Genomic DNA, 12,347 nt, shown 5'->3' on the forward strand with positions numbered 1-12,347 from the left:
CAGAAATAACCCCTCGCAATGTAGAGGCCAGGCTTTAATTTCTTTTTTTTAAAAAAAAAAAGGAAAAAACACTTCACTGACGGCCAAGGTCCATTATCTTTCTCAGAATGATGCTGCAGCATATGCATTGAGCACCCAAAACCACAATCTCCCAACTCCTAGTCTCTACCATTTTCTCCTGTACGTCCTAAATTTGGAACCAGAATTACAATACGCCATTGGTATACTGTCCAGTTCTTCCTCACCAACCATTCAATCAGAACCTCCTCTTTCCAAAAACAAGCATAGCCTCCCCCATTCATCACAAAATATATAAAGAAAATGGAACATGCACTATTAGCCCGATAAGAGTAAAACAGAAACATCTAGTAGTACGGACTAGTAGTGTCTTTCTACTTAAAAAGCCTAAAATTTGCACTTGCAGTCAACCCATAGGATTCTGCAATGCAACAAACATAAATGAACAGCCAAGATCCTGACAAAAAGTTCAGCACTGACTTAACTCGTAGCTAGTGTGGCCTAATGCCCTAATCCATCCATCCCCACCACCACCATTTGATCGGAGTATCCATTGATGCACCAAGCTCAAACTCAAGAATTATAATATGTTGGCTACTTAGTAGTACACAAACAAAACCAGCACTATACATAATTGGCACTGGCACATCATTCCACAATGCCTAAAGAGTACTCCACTCCACTAGATTACTCCATAAAACTGCCAGTTCCAACGCGCTTCATCAGTTCAAAACTTCAAAATGCAATGGCATCTGCAACGACAATATAGCATTCAAAACTGCAATGCACAATCACAACAAACTCCAAAGATGAAAGCAGGCTAAAATTTTCAAGTGGCCAGCTGTTTCCCTTTATTTATGTCCTCTCTCATGGAACCTGCCATTGCCCTCTACTACTAACTACAGAATTCCTTCCTTCTATCTGGCAATTCAACAATGATATATTGCCTTGCTACTGATCTGCTAAAAGCTACAAAGAGATAAGAAAAAACCCTACACGCACCTTCCATCTTTATGAACAGCATAAAAGTGCTTCTTTTATCACAACAAAAAATATGGACATGAAACCCAAATATGACTCATAATGTTGCACACCATGACCATGAGAACACAGTTGTTCACAATACCTACACTCTTCCCATGGGAGAGAAGGGTGGGTCGAGCACAACTGGTCTGGGTGGCTTCTCACTTCTCTTCTTTGTTTTCCTCTTCTCTTCTGCCGTGACTGCCTCGATCAGCTGGCTCACTTCCTCCTCGAGCAGCATCTTAAGTGAACTGGAGTAGAGCTTGTGCTTGCCCTTCTCAATACTTACGGCTGTCGAAGCTTCCGAACAGTGCAGCAGAGAAATGCAGGTTGAGAAGGCTTGCATTGCTGATAACCGCGCGTGAAAATGCACCAATAACTGTCCTTTCTCGTTGCCCTTAATGGAAAGGGCAGGGAGCTCTTCTTTGCCACCCTGTTCGAAGAATATGACAACTTGTTCATTTTTGGACTAAGATCAATACATGGATGAAAACAGAGATGAATCGTCGATATACTGAATAAGCCTAGATACGTCACTGACAATGGTTTTAAGGGTCAAATGTCTGTCTTGTTTCCTTGATCTTCAAAATAAGCCTCAAGGCTATCGATTTTCTTCCTATAAACTCATAGGCATTACTAAAGCGAGCCATATGGTTAACATATATGATTTTATAGCTCACAACGAAAACAAAAGATTACTACACTAAAGAAAAAGTGGGTCTAAGGGCAGTTCTCTAGGAGGAGCAAATCTAACACTTGGAAAATTTGATCAATCTTTCTTAAAAGAAGTTCTCGATCAGCCTTGGGTTATCTTTGGAGAGTTAGCAGGAAGGCAACCAAGTATCTTAGAAACCAGAGCATGCATAGCCCAAAGTGATTTCACACAAAAAATAAAGATAGGAGAAGTGAAGTGTACCAGAACAAAGAGTTCCATAGGATTCTCGCCTTCCTTTGTGACAGAATTGGCCCAGTTATTATCATATGCATTGCCAAGGACAGCAATGGGACAAGCCATGTCCCATCCACCGCAGTCGCAGCCTCCACCGTACCTCCATCTATCCAGCAAAGGTGATGGACTGGTTTCATCATCGTTTGGTAACCCATGCAGCCCACTCGGTGTAATCACTTTTACAGTACCAGGTGACAAACCACTCTTAAGTTCTTTGGACTTGCTTCTATTAAATGGAACTTGGATGACCGTTGCTGCAATCTCCAAATGAGGATAAAGATCTTCTTCAGACCACGGACAAGATGTTGATACATCAGAGTTATTTCTTGCACTGTTTTGCTGGTCCATCAGATTAATCCTCTGGGGACAGTCACCAGAGGCTGATTTCTCGACGGCACTTGACAATGTCGATTGAGTAGTCTCTGTACATTGAGTTTTCTCCTCAGCAGAAAAGCTCTGTCTTGCATGAGCGATATCATACAAAACAAACTCAGTGATGACAGAGTTAGTCAGAACACCATCTTTTCCAACTTCAGAGCACAAGTACGAAGAAGCTTGCATCTGGCCTACAATCGGCGGTGAACACCAACGTCCATCTTTGGAGGCCCTTCCAGTAGCACTTGCTCGTTTTCCACCACTGTGGAAAGTGTAAATCCAGTTCAAGTCATTCCCTGTTTTCCAACTCCTAGCAGAAATGGATTCTTCAGGGCCCTTGACACAGAACTCAAAAACTGGAATACCATTCTTGGTATCCAATTTAAGAACCGCCTGAAGATGAGCAGGTGATAGAGCATTAGTTGTATGCTGCCTTTCTCCATTCAGCTGGCAATTAATTGATTGGCTTTGTTCACTCCTTGATAAATCACTCAGCAATGATTTGCGGGATACACAATTTTTCCTGTTAACCGGCATAGTAACATGGTTGGAGTCTTCCATGAGAGATGGACTTCTAATAGATTTGGACTTCATAATAGGGTCCAGAATCTTCTTGAAGGGGCTTGATCGAACTTTAGTGCTGTTCTCTATGCCATGACGAACACTTTCTGATGGACGGGTGCCATCAGAGATGCTCACCTTGGCCGACATGGACTCAGGCAAACTGTTTGTTGAATTCCTCTCTCTCTGACTACAATTATTCTCACTGGGACATACACTGATCTTGTTTTGCAGGCAGTTTGCTTCTGTACCTTTACTTGACTCTCCACCTATCAACTGAGGAGCTGCATTTCTGCAGGGACCTTTGGTCATCTCTTCCTCAAGTGAGATCTCCAAGAAACCATCGCCTGCATCATTTTTCAACAGGGTGCAATCCATGCGTGGACGGTCCAGCCTACAATTCTCATCAGGAAGCTCACGGAATGAAAGATCCAGGAAGTCCCTCGATGCTCGATGAATTCTACGAGATTCCACAGAAGACTTAGCTTCTGAGCGGCGATTCTGATGCGAGAAAAGGTAAGCTCCACTTGTGCTAGGCTGGGAGGATGAATCAACAATCTCAAATGACAGAAATGCATCCCCGTCAAGTGCAGAATCTATTTTCTTCCTCCTGCCTTCGTGGAGTTTTCTTATCATGCTAATTTCACTAGAGCTCTGGTACATAGAACCACGCTTTCCCACAATACTATCCTCCGCATTGGTCTTGCGGCTTCTTGTGGGCAAGCTCTTGCAGTGGAAATTTGGGATGCTCTCTACGCGTAGCTCTCCCAGGTTGCCATCTGAGCATTTCAACTGGTGGTGTCTTGTGTCCCGATAGCCATTTTCTCCGATGGTGCGGCGAGGGGATCGCATGATTTCAGGAGCTGCTCCTGACCGAGAACGGCTGTCGCATTTGGAGGCAACATCTTGCCTCATTGCTGAAACCTAACATGTGGACACAAGGTGAAAGATTAAGCTCCACAATTTGTACTAGTCGAACAGAATAAATGGAACGAAATGCACTGCAACTAGATGAACAAAAGGACGCAAATGGTGTTAAATCCTCTAAAATCCTGACCTCACAAGAAGAAACATAAGTCAGGTATGTGCATCTTAAGTCAAAAAGAAGAGGAGAATGGGAAAAAGAAAAAGAAAAGGCGATCTGAATTGGGGAAAAAAATAGATGAGAAGCACATGTCACATCGCTTTGTTCTCGTGGGAGGCAAAAGAGAATACCATACCAACAAAGGGAAAGGAAAAGCGAACTAAGAAGATGATGAGCCCCTACCAACTCTAGATGCTTCCATTCTATATGCTCCAGATAGGAAATTTTTATATCTCCGTTCAGAATAACAAACGAGGCAAATGGATAACAGATCTCAAGAAACAAACAAGAGAAATAGTTGGCAACCTAAAATGGTGAAAATTGAACAAGACACCTAAAAGCAAGGGGTTTTGGTTGTTGAGGCAAACTGGAGAAATTATTCAGCCGGAAATGAAGAATCTTTTGTTTCTGCAACAAGCGAAGATTCTTCGCCGTAGACGAACTAGCCACATTCATTCAGCCCGAAAAAATCGCATCTTAAGATACCGAAACAGTAGCATTACCGCATCAGCCGCCAACCCAAGGTGAATCCAAAGGTAGGATCAAGAAGATGAACTTACCTTTACCTGCAGGGCGGAAGTCGGCTGGAAGCGGAGAGGGTGAGAGAGAGTGGGAGATCAAGAGGCTTTTTCCCAGGAAGTGGAAGGGGAGCAAGAGGAGGAGGAGGAGGACATTGAATTGGGGGAGCAGGAGGTTCCCTCACACTCAATACTCCTCCACTAAAATGCTCTTGGCGGCTACTTGTATCATCACTAATCTAATGTATGCATGCTTGTCTCTCACTCTTTCTTGCTTGTGTTGTGTGCGCTTTTGGTCGAGGAGGAAGCCAAAGCGAAATGAGGGAGAACTGGAGAAGGGACAGGCAACTAAAGAGGAAAAGACTAGTACTAGTAGGAGTAAATTATAATAACAATAGTAGTAAATAATAATAAACAGTAAAAAAGTAGTCGTAGGTGGCGGTAGGGGTTAATTAGGTCCTAATCCCCTACTGTCTCGAGGGATCTCTACCTCCCGCTGCTAATCTATTAGTACTAATCATCATTAATCAAATGCGTTCTCTGTTCTTGGCCTTGCCACTCGCAGCACGTATTTACCCTGTTTTTTTTGAGTGATTGTGAGGATGAGAGTAAGGTAATTGGGGTGATTTACCATGTAATTCTCCATTACAAGATACAAAAACTTTTAGATTTTGAATATACAGTACTAATTCTTACCAATTTTTTTATATCTCTATTCATAATCACATATGTTGAAGGCTAAAATTTATTATATTTTAGAGTAGGTATAATAGCAGGTTATAAGCCAGCTGCAAACATATTTTAAGAAGATAAATAAGGAGAGAGAAGAGCAGCGAGTTATAGATTTGTAGCCAGCTGTAGCACGGACTCCAAGGCGCGGTATGTGTATGACTGGCGGGACCAGGTATTAATAGTGTAGTATGTAACTATTGTATGGATAAGCTATTAGATTGGCTATAGATGAATTAGAGCTAGTAGTTGGCTATACTATTAAACTTGCTCTTAGGGGCTCATCTTTTCGCTTATACTTATCAGCCAAAATATAATTTTTCAACATTAAATTTGGAGCTGATTCTGAGGTTTTTCATCGAAATTTATTTTTCAATCTTTGTTTTTAAATCAATAAGAACATGTATATAAAAGTTCTTTTTATAAATTATTTTTCGTTTGTAAATATGCCATTTCGCAAATAAGGGAAGCGATGGCTCTGTTAGAATGAAGCGACGGAGGGAGTAGTGTTTGAATGGTCATTTGAAGCAATCTGAATCATTTACTGCCTCCGTCCCCAAATATAACAACTTGTAGCCATTAGGATTTGTTCCAAAATATAACAACTTCTCCACCAACATTCTTTTCCCAACCAATCACAACCCTCCACCATTCACTTTTTCCACCTACCTTCACTATTCATCCCATCACAACCCTCCACCACTTACTTCTACCTACTATCTTAATAACCGTGTCCAACTCTAAAACTTCTTATATTTTGGGACGGAGGGAGTACCATTTTACCCCGCATGCCCTGTTGGAGTAATGGGTTGCCGACGCGACAACGAGGGAGAAGATGAAGGAAGGGACCGCTACTGAGGGTGTGTTCGCTGCTGATGGATGGGAACCTATCACCCAAGCACGGAAAAAGGAGTAGTTCATTAGCGCGTGATTAATTAATTATTATCTAATTTTTTTTCAAAAATGGATCAATATGATTTTTTAAGCAACTTTCATATAGTAACTTTTTATAAAAACGCACCGTTTAGCAGTTTCAAAAACATACGCGCGAAATACGATGGAGAAGGGTTGGAAACCCTTGGTACCGAACACACCCTCGTTGTTGGTTGCCTTCCCTTCATTCATCTTCTCCTTGTTGGTCGCTACAGTGCGGTGCCGGGCCCCGGGTCGAAATGAATGGGGTTGCCATATGACATATTGACATGCATGCTTTGTGTAGTCCTGTTGGTTGCAACTTCAAACTTGATGGCTCACGTACCCATCACCAACAATAATAATAATGCTGGGCCTAACTAAGGTTAGTTATAAGTACTACTACTACTACTCCAGTTCAGATGGAAATGAGGAAATCTCCATCTCTTTTGTCAATAATAATACTGGGCCTAACTAAGCTCACCAGCAAGGTTCTGTCTGTCAGACTCTGTTTGCCAACACAACATCAGCACCAGCATAGTACTACAAGTACTAGTACTTAATTAAACTGAACAGGGTAAGGGTAATGGCATGGCAGGTGTCCTATACTTCTAATACTCCTGCTGGCTTCTATACTTTCTTCTGCTCATCTGTCTCTTGCTGATGTACTCCTACTACGAGTCCAATCTTTTCACTACTGGAGTAGTAGCTGCATCAAACAAACAAAGGAACGCCGTGACCACCCCGACAGCGATGATCGATTCACATTCAGGGCGCCACTGCTTACGTTTCGTTACCTAAATTTTGGTCACTACACCACGTCGGGTTGCCAATCATTTCTCTCCCCTTTTCCCCTGCATCACCACACATCTCTAATTATTAGGCCTGCCTGCCTGCCTGCCCGCCTAATCTTCTTGTTACTAGGAGTAAGTAATGAAAACCATCTTGTCCATCAGTGATTATAGTATTATTATCAGAAGATCTGTCATGTTGTTGTCGTTGTTTAGCGTTGGCAACCTGCTCTCTTTCATGAAAAAGATGCAGTGCTATAAGCATCGAGAGCCTAGGGCAGTAGCAGTACGCTACCAAATTTTGCCAAACCTCATATACCACCTAGATAAAAAAAAAGAGTAAATTTCACTTTGGTCTAGTTCTTTTGATCCAAGTTTCACAAAGAACCAGGGCTAACACAAAGTTTTCACTTAACACCATATGTTTTTGCATTTGATTGCACTTTGGACTAGGCTAGCAATTTGAACTGGCCCATCTACACAAGCAGGCAGAACTGCAGCTGCTAGCCATCTTCTTGCCTTGGTTGTGCGCTGTCGTCGCCTCCGCCAAAGCCAAGCCACAGCCATCGCCAAGGCTACGGTACCTCAACCCAGCCACCACATCACGTCCTTGTTGGATCAATGACCCAGCTACCACCATCAACATCTCTTTGTCTGGATCCAACGTCTCCACGTCCGCGACCCATTCAAGACCGTCGCCGATCTCTCTGTTCTGTGACCGGTGACCCCAACAATCTCCAAGCACATTCTTGTCGTCCGAGATCATTGCTTCTCCCACTTGCCGCACCTTCTCGGCTGTGATGCACGTGCAGAGCTCACCCACATCCTTGTTACTTGGCGGTGGCCGGATCAGCAATGCTGGTGCCCAAGAAGAGAGGTTGTTGCCTGCTAACGTGGATGGGCCACAGCCAACATCCTATCCCAAATCACCAACCCCTAGTCCAAAGTGCAATCTAGTGCAAAATTATATGGTGTTAAGTGAAAACCTAATGTTAGGCCTGGTCCATTGTGAAACTCTGGTAAAAAGAACTGGTCCAAAGCGAAATTTACTCTTAAAAAAATGGTGTTAGATACATGCTCTATTGGAGATCCTACCAATCTCTCTCCTCCACTCTCTCTCATCTCTATGTTTTCCCTGATAGAGGAAGCGAGGCAACTCGTTCGGCGAGCCCGAGCGGAGCGGTGATGGTGCCAGCGTCGGGAAGGGCTCCACCTCTCCTCCTCCAACCGGCGGCCTTCATCCCTTGGCAGGTTCGGTGGCTAGTGGGAGCAGGGCATAGCACAAACAGGAGCTCGGCGACATGCGAACGGGGGGCGGATTTGGTGGTGCGGCCCTCTCCATCAAGCTGCCGCTGCTATGGTCTGAGGTGGAATGGAACAACGATGAAAACAAGGTTAGTTGCCAGATCTATTGCGCCCTATGCCACCATCGCTTCCTCGTCGAGCTCGCTAGATCTGGCCTCGGGTTTGTCGGATCTGGCGAACGACATCGCTTTGGGGGCAACAAAGATGCTCAGGGTGGTAGCTTCATTAACGACCGCCAGGCCTTGCACGGGGTGTGGGGGTGTCGCACGGGGCCATACCCTCTCCCAACGCGCCACTCACATCGCGCCTTACCCCACACCTACCAAATTCTGACAAAGAATGCTTAGCTTAGTTTGGCTCTGTGGTCTTTAGTTGGAAAACAGCAGACGTGTGCGTGGCGACAGATCTACGACATTGATGGTCAAGGCTGAATGCCACCTCCGCGCACTGTGAACACCCTTACACTATCTCCATCAATTTGTACAACCATGTCCAAAATATAACTACCTCTTATAGATGTTTTGGATTTTAAATAGATTTATGCATATATATGGTTTATATATGTGTGTTCATATTTATATATACGGTAGTACGGTGGGGTAAAAAGACCAAAACATCTTATAATATGAAATGAAGATCTTATAATATAAAATGGAGAGAGTACCTAATAAATAATATCTCATCATGTATGAGATAGCTAATCCCTCCGTTTCAGGTTATAAGATGTCTTGACTTTGATCAAAGTCAAACTGCTTTAACTTTGATCAAGTTTATAGAAAAAAGTAGTAACATTATCAGCCCAAGACAAATTTATTATGAAAATATATTCAATTATTGAATTGATGGCACTAATTTAGTATTATAAATATTACTATATTTTCCTATAAACTTAGTCAAACTTAAAACAGTTTGACTTTAACCAAAGTCAAAATGTCTTATAACCTAAATCGGAGGGAGTATATTTTAGGACCATAAAAGAGGAAGGACTAAACGACAACTCTCTTCATGTCAAAGCCCTTCCACCAGCTACTGTATTCTGTTTGGCAATAACAACATAACAGTACGTAATGTCAAATCTTTACATACGGGCTGATACGGCTCGTCAAAATCTTTTCTACATATATACACACATCTAGGAACTATTCACCATATCTCTCTACATCCGTAACACGCATGCTTCCTCCAGCAAACTAGGCTACGTAAGGTCACCGCATCTGATCGCTTAATCAATTTTACATTGGATGATGAAATCCTAGCTCTCGTACTGGAGTACATCCATGTACCAAAATGGACCTGCGAATGGGATGGCAAATATGCAGCCAGGGTACATATGCACACCATCGATTTATACCTTGCTTGATATTGAACCAACAAGGCCTTTATTGCTTTGCAATGACATGTACTAGTATAGCCTTCATAATTCCGCACCTTTGCTCAATCAATTTTTGCTTGTTCGCTTTTGGAGCTAGGCCACCCGTTGTCTGAACATCGCATGCTGCCACTGTCTTGGTCCTTTGTCTTGGCGGCTAGTCGATTGTGAACCAAATTTTGCACCGACATCACATCCTGCGTGCTGTCATGGAGCTGCTTGCACAGCTCGTCTAGAGCTAGCATGGGGAATGGCTCCTCAATAAGAACACCAACCTGAAATGTGAGTATGTGCTACTGGGTTAGTGGTAGTACAATACAGGTAGGGAATGGGGAAATGGGAACAGCTGCTGAAGCAAGATTATCAAGTTTCTGGTGAAACACAATGAAGAAAAACAGACTACATTCTTTAAGAATCCTCTCCTCTCAAGCATCAAAGCTAAACAAGTACCCTAAACATTTTGACACAATAAAGTAGTAAGAAACATATTCACTAAGATCTCGTGTGGTTGAAGACAAGCAGAGGTTGGCTAATTGCTGAGCAATATACACTGAGTTTCCCAAAATTAGGACAACCCGATTCTCAACCACCTGCAGCTGCCTTTCCATGTTACTCCAAAGACAAACCACATATGTGTAGTTATGACTAATTTTAGACTGATAAAAAGACGAGCATAAGCAAAACCAGGCAAGACTATATTGATAAATGCATCCTAAAACCACACTAAAACTAATCCTGTAACCAGGTTCTAGAAGGGGCAGCCATCACTGTTTTGAAATGCACCAATGTCTTCAAAACCATGGCCAATTGCTGCCTGCAGCTGGTAGCTACCAAGGCACAATTTTGAACAGTTTTAAATGGAAGCACAACTTGGGGTTGAAAAATAAGTTGAGACTTACTTCCTCAATGCAGAATAGAGAGGCAGCACTGATAAAAGTAGCTGGAACGACTATCCATTTACATTCATCCCAGAGTATCACTGGAAGCGTGAGATGCCACAGAACAAGAAATCTGGAAGTGAGTCTAGTGTATGAGAGAGGAATAGGAATCCCAATGAGCTGCTCACAAACACTAATTCCTTCAAGAAAACAAGATAGTTTAGACTCCTACAATCAAGAAAAGTAAACAGCATTAGATTGTACCATTATGGATTACTAGACTTGAAGTAAGTCTAGCGTTTGCAGATCAACGGGTGGTAACTCTCACAAGACAATGAAGATAACAATAAGTAAATACACCTAAAGTAAGATTGAACATTGGATCAATGCACAATGGATGGTATCAGTGGCCCAAGACAAAAAAAAAATGATGTTGAGTTATGTTACAGGTAATTGGCAAGACAAGAAATCTGCAGGTAGAGATAGAAGAGTTACCAACTTACCATGATATTCCGCTTATTTTCATCGAAATCCAACATATAGAGGCTCTGTGAAATGAACTCAATAATACAGCGAGGACGATGTTTTGATCTGAGAACAACATTCAAGTCATCTTCTGAGAGCAAACCCTGAAGGTCCCTTTTTATGTCCGAATGGCAGATTATATGACACTGAGGCAAGAACACGAATGATATCATCAGTTGCCGCGCTAGTGAGTGAAAGCTAACTAAATCAGGCATAATTGCATGAAAACAAACGCTGGTCTATGTTTTCAGAGACTAGTGAAAGGTAACTGCATGAAATATAATTTCAGAGAGTGAAGTTACCAAATTGAATCACTGGTAGTATACAGTAGAAAAATAAATAAATAAATACAGAATTAAATATATAAAAAAAAAACATATGCAAGAGCAAAACCTTGAGCGCGAGCGGGAAGGCGAGAATGTAGTTGAGGAGGGCGCGCGTGGCAGGGGGGTTGTGGTGGCGCATGGCCATCCCGGCGAGGTCGGCGGCGGCGGCGATGACGCGCATCCATGCCTTGCGTCCCTCGTCGAAGCGGGCGTAGGAGGCCTCGGTGCGGAAGACGAGGAGGAGGGCGAGGGCGGGGGCGGTGAGCTGGTAGGGGAGGGAGGAGGCGGTGAGGGCGTAGGCGGGGAGGAGGGTGTTGTAGGTGGCAATGGCGGCGGCGAAGGCGGTGAAGGCGGAGACGGGGGGCGCGAGGGAGAGGATGACGCGGGAGGTGAGGGAGGAGAGGAGGTGGCGCAGGTGGCGGCGGGAGCTGCGGTGCTCCCGCCAGTCGGCGTGGGTGTAGAGCGGGCGGCGGTCGCGGATGCGGCGCTCGGAGACGGCGTCGGCCCAGTCGGGCACGGCGGAGAGGAGGGAGAGGAGCGGGTTGGTGTTGCTGTTGGTGTCGGGGGCTTTGGGCGGGTCGCGGAAGCAGCGGGCGACGTGGGTGGTGGTTGGCTTGGGCGGTTGCCGGTGGATGGAGGGTATGGGCCTGGGCGGCGCCGCCATGGCCGGCCTCCTCGGCGTCGGCGAAAGACGGCGGCGCGCGCGGTGGTTGGTCAAGCCATTAATTGGCGTTTGGTTTGTGGCGGAGGAACGGATGGGGCTTTCGCCAATTTGCCTTCCTTTTTCTTCTTTTACCGGAGCCATCTGGATGACTGACACGTGGAGGCACTTTCCAGGGCACATGTAACAAGCGATTGTTTCGCTTTTTTAGACCCAACAAAAAATTAAAGACGTAATACAAGTTTAAAAAGAAAACACTATTATTTCTTTTTTTGGTCTAGTTTTGGTACATTAGTAATACAGAAAATTCGAGATCCCATCCC

At 43.9% G+C, this 12,347-nt stretch overlaps 2 protein-coding genes across 2 annotated transcripts; both read right to left on the minus strand.

The window, feature by feature from the left end:
- Nucleotides 1–828: 828 nt before the first annotated feature.
- Nucleotides 829–4,870, minus strand: LOC4331317 (uncharacterized). Its single transcript, XM_015773369.3, has 3 exons — nucleotides 4,571–4,870; nucleotides 1,958–3,850; nucleotides 829–1,474 (listed from the first exon to the last, which is right to left on the minus strand). The coding sequence occupies exons 2-3, from the start codon at nucleotides 3,839–3,841 to the stop codon at nucleotides 1,145–1,147; spliced, it is 2,214 nt and encodes a 737-aa protein (XP_015628855.1). The 5' UTR covers nucleotides 3,842–3,850; nucleotides 4,571–4,870; the 3' UTR covers nucleotides 829–1,144.
- A 4,397-nt stretch (nucleotides 4,871–9,267) lies between these two features.
- On the minus strand, nucleotides 9,268–12,120 carry LOC4331318 (voltage-dependent chloride channel 1, chloroplastic). Its single transcript, XM_015772810.3, has 4 exons — nucleotides 11,431–12,120; nucleotides 11,016–11,183; nucleotides 10,534–10,740; nucleotides 9,268–9,909 (listed from the first exon to the last, which is right to left on the minus strand). Exons 1-4 carry the CDS (start codon nucleotides 12,025–12,027, stop codon nucleotides 9,700–9,702), a joined length of 1,182 nt encoding a protein of 393 aa, XP_015628296.1. The 5' UTR covers nucleotides 12,028–12,120; the 3' UTR covers nucleotides 9,268–9,699.
- Between the last annotated feature and the right edge of the window lie 227 nt (nucleotides 12,121–12,347).

Source organism: Oryza sativa, chromosome 3 (assembly GCF_034140825.1).
Source record: "Oryza sativa Japonica Group chromosome 3, ASM3414082v1".
Taxonomy (NCBI): Eukaryota; Viridiplantae; Streptophyta; class Magnoliopsida; order Poales; family Poaceae; genus Oryza; species Oryza sativa.